This window comes from Phascolarctos cinereus, unplaced genomic scaffold (assembly GCF_003287225.1).
Source record: "Phascolarctos cinereus isolate Bilbo 61053 unplaced genomic scaffold, phaCin_HiC Scaffold_4;HRSCAF=312, whole genome shotgun sequence".
In the NCBI taxonomy this organism is placed as follows: Eukaryota; Metazoa; Chordata; class Mammalia; order Diprotodontia; family Phascolarctidae; genus Phascolarctos; species Phascolarctos cinereus.
Window position 1 is genome coordinate 327,361,237 of NW_027555847.1, and position 13,019 is coordinate 327,374,255.

General features: G+C 35.5%; 1 protein-coding gene across 2 annotated transcripts in view; it reads left to right on the forward strand.

Annotated features, from left to right (window-relative positions):
* The window catches only part of ADAMTS6 (ADAM metallopeptidase with thrombospondin type 1 motif 6), a 339,960-nt gene that overhangs the window by 208,796 nt on the left and 118,145 nt on the right, over positions 1-13,019 (forward strand). For both annotated transcript variants that reach the window (XM_021007265.2, XM_021007269.2), the window contains exon 11: positions 4,282-4,423. In XM_021007265.2, coding sequence (XP_020862924.1) covers positions 4,282-4,423 — 142 coding nt within the window. The remainder of the gene's footprint in view (positions 1-4,281; positions 4,424-13,019) is intronic.

The following is a 13,019-nucleotide window of genomic DNA, read 5'->3' on the forward strand; positions in this document are numbered from 1 at the left end:
TTTCGCATTATTATAATGTGCTATTGTCATCTTATATTTGTTTAGTAGTGACTGAAAATTGTGTCAACAGAATGGAAACATTTTAAATATCACACATTACATGAATAATTATTATAATTATTCTATGTTTAACAAAAATTAAACACAAAATCATTTTTATGTCATCACTATTATTGATTGTAACACTGATGATGTAAGGTGGAATACATTGACCTAAATATTTATATAGCAAAATCTACATGGATCATAACCAGAATAGTAGGCAAATTACAATTGTTTCTGTATCAAGCCTCTATGTAAAAGAGACAAGTGACAAGAAGACAAATTCATACAATAGCTTAACTTTTAATAAAATATAACATATATTTATGTTTAGAATAATTATTTTTGCACAGTATGAGTTCTTCACTCATCAAAAAAAGATATATAAATATACATATTCTACTAGAATGTGGAATTTCAGAAAAATTTTTCAAGAATTTTTTCTGCTTGATGCTGTAACCAAAAATTTAGTTAATCTAAACACTTTAGTCACCAGTTATTCTTATTAAGATTTTATAATTCATAAATAGGGAGGTAGGATTATTATATAAAGCATAAGGCCAAATAAGTTAGCCTTGCAGTTTAGCCATATAAATATACATATGTATCTCAAGGCTAGTAATATTTTACAAAATGCTAATTTTTTAAAAAGAAAGATTATTATTTATATATTTGGAGGGATGGTGGGCTAGTTAAATCTTTTTAGATTGGAAAAATTTTGTTCCATTTGCAAAGCCAAATTAAATGGTCTGTTTTTCGCCATTCATTTGGTTACATCACAAGACTGCATATTTACACTGAGAAAAAGAAGGCAAGATGGCTTCTAGTCTTTGTCAAAGTAAATTGTATCAGCATGTTTTTTTTAAATTACATTTACAGATTAGAATGTAAGCACCTTGAAGGCGAAGACTGTCATTTTTGCCTTTGTATCCTCAGCACCTCATACAGTACCTGGTACAAAGTAGGTGCTTAATAAATACTTATTGATTGGTCAGTTAGAGGGTGATGATGAGAGACTCTACCCTCCATCCCAAGAATAATCTTTTTCAGTTGAGATAGTGTCTCTGTATTGTATATAATTTGCGGAAATTATTTACAAGTGTCGCTTGATTAACTTAATTGGTAAGAGAATTCAGATTCAATGCCTAGAAATACTGAATTCTAATCTGAGTGTAAAGGAGGAGGTAGAAGAGAGCTCTCAGTCACATACAGTGAAACCTTTTTAAAAAGTCTTCCTTCCTTGGTGTCATGTTCCAAAGTATTCATACAATAATGCCAGATTTTAGCAAATGCATGCCATTCTCCACTTGGATTATATCATGTTATATGTTTAATCTTTTGCTCCTGCATATTGTTATGTAATGGTTTTTCACTCTATACAGTTCTGAAAGGAAAGCAAAAAAGAGCTGTATAAGTCTTTATTCAGACCAAATACAAGCCTTAGTAGAACATAAAGTACTTCTAAGTAAAGCTCTAAAAGTAAAGTCATTATTTTGGATAACTCTGTGTCAAGGTCTAGGCAAGGTGACTATGGTCCAATGACTAGGTCTGCTCTTTGTTAAGGGATCTTAAAGACAAGAACCATATGTTGGACATCTTTGTGTCAATACCATGAGAGTATGGATGGAATAAATGCTTAAATGAGGTAGTTGTTGCCTCATTCACAAAACTAACCAGTTGCCCAGTTTGCTACCAGGAAAGAGTTTTTCTCTTAGGGAGTTCTTGGACTTTCCATGGATTGCTCCTCAGGTGCTCTCTCTGGCAACTCTTGCCCAAAGTTGTACCTTGTTGGCTTAAATCTTTCGTTTTCTGATTTCCCAGGTTTAAATTTTTTCCCTCTCCTCTCCTCCCCTCCCCCTCTCCTCTCCTCCCCTTCCATCTCTTTTCCTACCCCCTCCCTTCCCCTCTCCTTTCCTCTGCTCTTTTCCCTTCCCTTTCCCTTTCTCCTTCCTTTCCCTTCCCTTTCCCTTTCCTTTTTCCTTTCGAAAGGCAAGTTAAATGCATTAACCAATGAAAAAGAATTCCTTCCCTCCTTTCCTTTGTAAAGGCAAGTTAAATGCATTAACCAATGGAAAAGAATTAAATGGTTGGCTTCAAGCAGATTCAAAGTGGAAGCCACAAGATGAATATATTCCATGATATTTTTCTTATGCTTTTTTTTGGTTATTTCACATTTAACTCTTCATTCAAACATTTCACTATATATATTTTTAATAGAGTTTCTTCATGGAAATACAACAAAATTTTGTTGGTATTTTATGTTCATCTTTTATATTCATAAAATATGCTCATGATAATATTCTAAGTAGTTAAAAATGAGAGGAAATTGCCACTATTAATTCAAATAAACTATTCCTGTTGAAAACCAGCAGGATGATTTTATGGTAACTTGCTCTTTCGCCATATTTTGTGTTTGAGTTCCTTATCAAGAATCTTCTTTTTAAGCAAAGTATGTCCTGAACTTTTGAATTCACTAACAATCTTATAGAAGTGCAAATATGATATGGAGCCATATATTTTTAAAGCCAGCCTGCCTTTAACCATGAAAATCATGTTGAGAAAAAAATGCATGACGTTGGTATTCTTTTTCCTGGGCACAGGGTAATTTCTGGAGCAATACTTAAAAGATTTCAAAATTGGGGACAAGAAAGTGCTTCTATATAATGGTAATGTGAACTACTTTACTTGCTGAGTTGCTGGAGAAGATATTCTTTCTTCCACAAAAAAGATGCTTTCTGTGCTGCCATCAGAGATTATGGCATTAGCCACTAGTAAAAACTTATCTGTGTTAGCACCATATTGCCCAAGAACTTATGGAAGCAACATCTTTCCTTTGCTAGTGAAGGAATAGCTCAACTTTTTAAAAGTGATAATTATGTTATTTACCATGATTCATTTGTAGGATAATATGGTGTATTTTGAGATTGGCTGTGATACCCTCTTTGAACTACTCTTTTTTGACTAATTTTTAAAATCACAGTCAGAAAAAAAGAAAAGATTGAAAAAGGTCTAGAGAGATGGACATAGAGTATGTTATCATTGATATCTTTGAATGACCTCAGAAATAATGTGGTTCAGTTTTTAAAATGATTTTAATTTGCTGCAATACTTAACTTCTAATCAGTGAATGAATTTTTAACACTATTTGAATGTCATGAATTTATAAAATGTTAGTGAAGTGTTTCTCTTTTTACTTATCTATAAATGAAAATTTGAGCTGTCCCAAATAACAGTTGTAGAACTGCTACTTGTGAAATTATTTTCCTTTGGCAAAGTAGATGGAAAAGATTTGGAAAAAAAACACTAGGGCTGGCACAATTGACAGGAATGTTGGAAAAAATGTTTAAATGTTGGCATAGGAATTCTTTAAAAATTCTAACTTATTCACATGTGAAATGGAAGTAAAAAAGCATCTGTCCTATTTTATGCACACTGACAAAATAAAAATGAACAATTATATTTTGCAAAGCATAAAGCCCTTTAAATGAAGGCACTCTGTCTGGTTTTTAATGACCTTTATATTATTTATTCCACCAAATTAAACTATTATGTTGGAGGGCAGACATACTTTGAAAAGCAGAGATTATAAAGAGAGAATGTTTTCATTTTTTCAACACTGATGACCTTAGCTGAAATATGAAATTTCTGAGAGACTCAACACTTTTACTGCATTTGAGCAGAGACTTTTGGCTCTTGGCCTATGCTTTCATTCTGTCCATTTATTATTGGTATTTTTCCAGATCCAATGGACATGTCTGATCAGAGAATCTCTTTTTCTGCCTGAATTGGAGTTACATAGATTAAATTGTTAAGTGTTACAAACCACAGTTTTGTTACTTGCCATATTTCATGTTTTTAATTCCACAACCAGATGTGGCTATGTTTTCACTGAAAACAAACAAGAGGCTTAGAGCAAATATGAAATTATGTTTTCCTTGTTTCCAAAAATTATTTTAAATCATTGTTTTAAAGAACAATGATATTTGGATTATCACCTAAGGAGGTTTTGTGTGTATGTATTAGTCATGGAAAAACATGACTATTTGGATCTCTTATTCCCAACTAACTGTAAAACTTCACTAGAAATATTTCACCCTACTGCGGGAATATTTACAAGTAGAGTATATTTCTTCATGTGTTCAAACATGTTCAAACAGAGAACTCAGTATGCGGTATCATAATTCTGACTGAAAGAGTCCACAGAGTACCTAATCTCCTTTGATCCTTTATGTTGAACAGTTCAGGCCGTGGTACTTGCCTTGATAATGAGCCTCCCAAGCGTGACTTTCTTTATCCAGCTGTGGCCCCAGGTCAGGTGTATGATGCTGATGAGCAGTGTCGTTTCCAGTATGGAGCAACATCCCGCCAGTGTAAATATGGGGTAAGAAGTCTTAATACTTATGCTTAGTGTACTGCTTAGTCATTTGTATATCTGTTCCTTCATGATGCAGCTGTTGTGTTAGGTGGTATCATTCGTTACGTGTTTACCTTCAGTCATTTGAGTAACACTTGCAGTGTAATATGGGCTAAGAAATTTTAAACTTAATGTTGCATCTTTTTTCTGATTTGCATATTCACCATTTTCAGATGTTTGAGTGATTCTGAGGTAAGCTAGCTCCTTTCAAGAAAGCAGGAAGACTCTGAATAGCTTCCAGTGCATTTATTCTTATAAGTATTAAAGTTTATGGTGTTTGAAAAACAAACAAAAAAACCCTATAGTTTTGAAATTTCCTTCCCCAGTTTTTTCTTTTTAATTTTAAGCTAACAGGCACTTTCAAATTGGCTAGAATTGTTTTAATTCATAGTTGTTAGTGAGGTCATTCAGCTGTTGCTTCACCCACTGCCCACATTCAAACAAATCCTTAGGCAGGGCCAAAATGACATGAGCTCAAATAAAAAGCAAACAAACAAACAAACATGAAAGATGGCTGTGAAAAAAATGTTGGCATCCAGATTGATTATCTTTCCACATCTGCCTTACGAAGTAGCAGTGTGTGTACCACCATGGAATATACAAAAAAACCTTGGCCTCTTCCTAAACTTTATTGTAATAAATAAATAAATAAATTAGCCTGCTTTGCACAGTGTTGTAGATGTAGAAGGTATTCGTTTTATGTTTATTGAATGAATGAAACTTGGGAATTTTTAAAAGTTATTTTTGGTAACATTAAAAAGAATTAAAGTTTCAAGTAGTTTAGACTAAACAGTATACTCATTGCACTTTCACCAATTACTCCTGTTGGTCTCTGGTACAAAGGGAATTCATTTTTAATCCCCTTGGGATGACAAATACAATATTATTCTTGGGCAGACTCCTTGCCATTTTGTGCAATAGTTATAAAGATTGTGACTGGTGAACTCTTTGAGATCCCTGAGTAGAGTTTTTTCCTATTTCTTATCTTCTTTAAAAATATTCACATATCTTCCTTAACATTTATTTCATTTTGTCGGCCAATTAACAAGCATATATTGAACACCTACTGTGTGAGGTGCTAGGAAGACAAAGACAAAAAAAACCCAAACCAAACCAAACCATAGAGTCCCTGCCTACAAAGAGTTTACATTCTATTAGGGAAGCAACAGGAAGAAAATTCACTTGCACTAAGTACTAGAGAGGGAACTAGAGGTTCTAAAGGAAGAGGTGAGAGGGGAATACATTCTAGGTATGAGAGCCAGCCTGTACAAAAACATGAACATTGGAAATGGAATATGACATATGAGGGATAGCAAATAGGTCTGTCAAACTGGAACTTAACATTTATGGAAAGGATAAGGAATAAGCCTAGAAACATAGCCTGGAGCCTGCAGATTGCAAAGTGCTTTCAATTCAAAACTGATGAATTTGTATTTTTTCTTAGAGGCCACAGGGAGCCACTTTTTAAGCTGAGGAGTGACATGGTCAGATGTGTCCTTTAGGAATATGACTTTGATAACCATGTGGTGGATAGTTTGGAGAGAGGACAGCCTTGTAGTGGCTTGATCAATTAAAAGGCTATACAATAATGTATTATGAACTAGGAAAGTTGTTGTATGAGAAAAGAGAAAAGGAAAAGAGGAGCTGTGGAAGCAGAATTGACAGGACTTGTGAAGTGACTAGATATGAGGGATGAAGGAGAATAGAGAGTCAAGGATGACTTTGAGATTGTGAAACTGAGTGACTGGAAGGATGGTCGTGTCCTTGACAGGAATTGGAAAATGAGTGAGAAGTATTTGAAGAGAGAGATGAGTTCTGATTTGGCCATGTTTGAAATGCTTATGGGACATCCAGTGGGAAATGTTTAATTGACAGTTAGTTCTGTGAGGAAGAAGCTCATAGGAGATATTGGGTTTGATATATAGATTTGGGAATCATTTACATAGAGAAGATATTTGAATTCAGGGGAGCTGATTGTTATCTTATGCTATTCTTTCAATGTGGATGACCCCTTATTGGTCTGTGAAAGTGGACAAAATTTTGTTAGTCATAGCTTACCTTTTAAAAGTTGAAATTAATGGACAAAATGGTCTTTTGAGATTTTCTGTGAATTTCATTTTTCTGTGCTTTTGCTTTTCTTTATTGTCAAGGATAATAGTTAATCTCTCAAAGAGTAGTTTGGAATGTTGCTTCTACCCTCATCTGTGTACTTAATTTCTTTGTTTTTGTATATGTTGATCTGTATTGTCAGTAAAACAGAAAGCTAGGTATGCCTTGTGTTTTTATCTTCCCCAAATAAAGTAACACCTTAGCTTAAATCTCCTATCTCTCCATGAGTAAAATTGTCATTCACAACAGTTTTAACTGTGAGCATTTAAATATTAGAAAATCAGGCTAGTTACAGATGAAGAAACCGAATGCATTCTATTTATATGCCTTCTGCTTTTTGTTTCTTTTCTTTTTCATTTCTTTAAACCTTGTATTGATAAAGTGTATACTATGTTCTCAGCTCAGAAATCAGATTAGAAGGCCTGTATAGATAAGCATACACTACGAACAAATACATGTTTCAACCATACCCACACCAATTTATTGGAAAACTACTTTCCTTTCACTCATATACTTGCCCAGAGAGCTACATTAAAAAAAAGAAAAGAAAAAGGCCATGTAATGGTGAAGAATCTAGTATGTTGGGTCAAAAGTCTACTTTCTTATGAGCATCTAAATATATGTGAGACAATTGCTACTGTCTAGTAAGTAAGTATGTGCCGGAAAAGCTGAATTGAACTGTATTTACACAACTGTTGTAGCTGGTAGATTTTCAGTGTTTAAATATCTTTATAAATGCCATTTTAGAGAACAAATCACGATGTCTTTCATGGTGCCAGTTCTATCAGGTAAACAAGGTACAACTTAGATAATGGCCATGAGGAGCAGAGAAGTCATCTGTATTCTGGTCAACACAGTGCCTGGCAAGTAATTGAAAACATTTCATAAATCTTTTAATATATCTACCATGTGAATGTGGGTGCCTGGAAGATCAGACATCCACTGTTGCAGAGGGATCATCAGAGCAGGCTGGATTCCATCCAGTGTATTCAGACTAGAAATTCGCCTTGAAGTTGGTGATTCCAGATAAGTTGCTCAGTCCTCTCATTTCACTCTGTCCTAGTGCTCAATATGGTGTTCAGGCAGGATTTCTAATGACAAGAGATGTGGTCCATGGGAACCACAGCAGTGACCACACTTATCTACTCTCTGTTCCTTCCAACTTTTGGTCATTGTGTGGTCAGTACAGTGGCTGCCGTGTACCACATTCATAGCCCTCAGAAATCCTGCTTGAATTCTTTACAGGAGTAGGTTCGCCAGTTTATATGCTGGTCAAATTTGAGAACTCACATAAAATATGTTTTGTCATTTCTGTTTATGGCAGTGTTCTTCCTTATTGTCCTAGAGTTGAGTCTTAGCTTTAGTTCCCATGTATTTCAGAAATAGGAGTAAAATGATTGTCGTCAGTAACTAATCCATAAAATAATATATTGTGGTATGTTTAGCAATGGCCAAATAATATATCCTTGCATTTACCTCAGACATTTTTTCCTGAAAAAAATTCAGAGTGCTTTGGTGAAGTGCTTCATTCATTATAGATGGGAAAGCTAGTGTACCAAAAACTTCCATTTTTCAACATCTCAAAATGGTTGCTGCAGCTTGGTCTGAAACCCAAAACTCTTTCCAGTCATGTGTTCTTTCCACTAGTTATAATTAATGTGCAAAGTAAATTAAGGGCACCATATACACCTTGTTTCAGGGGACAGTCCATATTTCATCTCTCTTTACCCAGCGGAAGCTGGCTTCCAGGGTTTTGTTTGTTTGTTTGTTTAGGAAATTCTTCAAGAAAACAAGCCCTGCTTCTATGCTAGCCATGTCTGGAAGAGAAGGGGAAGACTAGAGCTTCCCTTGTGCCACAAAGATATTTGGAATGTTCTGAGGTATAAAAATATTGAAGTTGTCTGATGCCCTGAATACTGGGTTTGAATTTCTTTGCAATACATTGTATGAATGAATTTCATTTTCTCGTATGTTTAGAGTTAGGGTTTCTTCAAGGCAGCATCTAAGTCCATGACAGCAGCACAAAAAGCGGGATATTACAGATTATAAAGAAATATGCTAGGCTTATAGTAGCTATGTCACTGAGTTTCTTAGGGAGTTTGCACTTCCTAAATGAAGGGGCCTACAAATAAAGTAATAGTATTGAGGTCATAAATATGTCCAAAAATGTCTTCTTATAGGTGTCAACTATTATAATACAATATACTATAGCCATGTGGTATTATATTATATAACATTGCATATATAAATATGATATACTATATTAATATATACCATATAATATATAATACATATAATACTGACATTAATGAGCATATAATATATAATATAATAATTATATACTAATATATGATATATAATAATATAATAACTAATATAATGAATATAATAACTAGCATTAATATAATATGTGAAGGCTTACACAGTGCTTTAAATATGTTATCTTATTTGAGTCTACTACTTCCCAAAGGAATGTGCCTGGCCTGTCATGTCACTTTTTTCCCCCTTTTGTTTTAATCTCTCCTACTAAAAAAGAAGTAGAAAAACTGAATCAAGCAAAAGCACACTGAAACAAGAACCTGAATTAATAAGTCTAAAGTCAGAAAGGATTTTAATGTTAAAGTAGTCACTACTGTGCCTGTGTGCTATAAGGAGTCTAGACTGTGTGGGTGATCTTACTGATGGTATACCAAAATGCAAAGTGATCCTTAAACACAATGGATGAATTCAGAGCTCAAGCTCAGCCTTAACTCTGAATTTCCTTGTTCTGTCAGTTTAAATCATGCTCCAAACATTGTTTCAAAATAGCGTTAGTGGTTCAATGTATGTTAGCAATAAACAGTGCATAGTTTACTGGTTAGCATGAAGACAAAGCTGGTCCACGGATAGACATAAGGCCCCAGAAAAAACCTCTGAGATTTTATAGATCTTATTACTGTTGGCACATGGTTGATCTTGCTGTGGTGCATTTTATTATCTGTGAAGTTTTTCACAACCTGAGATGACTTAGGACTAATACATAAACATATTTTTTGGTATATTGTATTTTGCTTTTCCTTCCTTTATAGTGAGCATAGTTAGACAAAGTATCACCCATGGTCTGATACTGATCACCGAGTCCTTATCACATTTTCCAGAGAACAGCCTTCAGATCATCCCTGGAGACAGCTTCTGGTGTCTAGCAGTAAGAGAGTGGGGCAGGCAATTGCTACATGAATACCAGTGTCCTCCATCCCTGTGGGTCAGATTTGGTGGTATGCCTCTCTCAAAAAGCCTGTGGGTCCAGCTTTTTATCTGTGGGGCACTTGGAGTCTTCCAAGAGATGCATTCTTCATTTGGAGTGTTTAGCAGAAAAGTTAGAATGTGACCTGTAGCTTTAAGTGGATAAGCTTACACATTATTGAATTTGCCTTTCCAAGTGAATGTGAATCTCAGATCAAAGATCACAGATTTAGAGCTCTAAACTTTGTTTCTTTTCTCTATCCTCCTCCTTTCTCCATCCCTGCCATAGTCCTCCATGGGAAATGTTGGGACAGCCTGCTAAAATTAAGCCCAGTCACAACTTTAGATTGTTGCCTCTACTTTGTTTCATTGAATAAATGGATTCATATATGATTCATTGCACAAATGAATGAATGTATTCCTTCCTTCATTAAATGTAGTTCCTTCGATGCAATGCAAAATTAATCCTTTTAAAGAAGGTGAAGCCTTAATGTATATGTAGCATTGGTCCAAGCTTTCAGAAAAAATTCTGTAATACACATATAAATATCTTTTTATAGTGTCTATTTTATTAATATCAAAGTAGTCAGTACTGACATAGATTTATAATAAATGATAAATTGTTTAGTGTCCCTGAACATGCTATCACATTACTTTGAGTGAACACAATAAGGCATCTAGTGCTTTCCCAGGAAAATTTCCTATTATGTAGAAAATTTTCAGGTTTCTAGGGCACAGAATCCCTTCTGAGACAAATATAGGAGACCATGTTACAAAACTGCAGACTTTAGTGAAGTTCTTGTCTCTTATCACTTTGTGAATCTTAAAATTTTACATAAGTGCTATCTATAGTTATTACTTTATTAGCAGGATTTTTTAACAGGACTAATTCTCTACTGTAAGATTTGCTTAATGATAGAGGTGACTCTGACACCAGAAATCTCTCAGTTCAGGTTTGTTGCTGGGATGAAATGAGGCACTTACAAGTCATTGAACAATTAACAAAAGGAGGTTTACTTTGCCCTTACAGCAAGGATATACAATGAGGGTTCAGTGGCATTGAGCTACTCTGGAAATGATCTCTTTCATCTCCATAATGGTAATTAGGGCAGGATATGGTGAAAGATATGGTGACTTATGTGGGCTTCAGAAATCTACCAAGTCAGAGGGGCTCCTACTATATAGATGGGACTTTTTGTGTCCTTAGGAGACCAGGAAGCTGTATCAGGGAAATGGGCCAAAAAAGTTCTGGGACCATTTTGTCTCCTTCTAGGAGAAACTAAACCTTGTTGCAAGAGAGAATGAAGAGAGATGGAACTAAGCCATGTTGTGGGGAAATACTGGTAGATGTTCGACCTATCATATGCCATCCCTGAGGATCTTGTAGAGGATCTTTTGCCATTTAAATACTTATAGAGCCTTTACTGGTGAGGCCTTCTCACATGGGCAGTACCCAGGGAAAAAAGGAGATAGAAAGCCATTACTACCACTACTACCACTAACAAACAAAACAAAAATTTTAAATGAAGAGAAACAAAATTCAGAGATCTTGGGCTTTCCCTCCCCCCTTTAGAATGACCAAGTCTCAAGTTTCAGTAGTCTGGTCCATGTGGTGGGTGATGCCAAATCTTTGTGTTCCTAGTGGGTCTCCTAAATGCAAAGTGGTGACAATGAACAGGAGCAGCACTTGGAACATCAAAGCCATAGCAAAGATATTTCTGGCATGGCCAAGAATTCTTTATCATGCATCAGGGTCATCTGTAATAAAGTGGCTAAGAGGTCATAGGCCTCTTGCACGCAGTATGTCCAGGGATCTCAGTTAATATCGAGACCCTCCCTGCACTGCCACCTACTCAGTATTCCCTGCCCAACATGCCAACACCTTCCCCCTTTCTGAGACCCACATCAGGGGAATGATGCAGAATCTTTGCCCCCTTAGAGATTTCTCTAGATGGCTCTCCCCCTTTTCCCACAGGTGCTAAACAACATTCTTTTTCACTCCCTTTCAGAAATTCAGAATTACTACCAAGTTAACTAAGACATCCCTTTTCTTCCAAGTAAATGCACACTCATTATAGGCATGGTGGTGGTGGTGGTTGTTCTAGTCATGTCCAACTCTTTGTGACCCCATTTGGTGTTTTCTTGGCAAAGGTGCTGGAATGGTTTGCCATTTCCTTTTCCAGCTCATTTTATAGATGAGGAAGCTAAGGCAAACAGGGTTAAGTGACTTGCCCAGGGTCACCCAGTCCATAAGTGTCTGAGGCTGGATTTGAACACAGGTTTTCCTGACTCCAGGGTTGGCACTCTATCCACTGCACCACCTAGCTGCCCAAAGTGGGATGGACCTAACTCATTTTATGGGGAAACACCATTATTATTATATTATTTTATATTATATTTATTTATATTTATGTTAATTCTATCAGACACATGTTGCTTCATCAGGCAAAATTTTGGTCTCTGTAATTTCAGTCTTAAAATAGAAGGGAAGCCAAAGTCATCAGTGGTAGAATTTGTACGAAATATGGTGAAATCAATTAAAAGAACACAGCTATAATATAACTTTGAAGACATAAAATATATCTTTTATGCTATCCTTTTTTATGCTATATGTTGAATATGCTTATAGGTAATGATAGAGCATTAATAGTTTTTTCCTTGGCATTTATTTATACTAAATTGAATCATTTTTGTCTTTGAGTCTTTGAGAATGTAACAGTTGGACTCCTAAAAAGTCTCTAGCATAGCCTAACTTCTTTTTGAGATTCATTGTGCATGTTTGAAGTCATCATTTATGCAGATAATTGCTCAACCCATATTCGTTAAAACCCTAATATCAGACTATTCTATACATCCAGGGATCTAAGTTAATACTGAGACTCTCTATGCACTGCCACCTACTCAATATTCCCTACCCAACTTGCCAACACCTCACCCCTGATAAGGACCCACATCAGGGGAATGATACAGAATCTTTGCCCCCTTAGAGACTCCTCTAGATGGCCCTCCCTCTTTCCCCACAGGTGCTGAATAAGCATTCTCTCTCACTCCCATTCAGGGATTCAGAATTACCACTACGTGTAGCTAAGAGATCCATTAATAAAAAACATTGAATTAAAACATGAAAGCAACAGTAAAAAATCATGTAAGAATCAAGTAGTGGAGGCTTACTTCCTTTATACACAAGTGGGAACCCTAACAGTTTCCAGGAAAAGTACAATCTAATTCCACC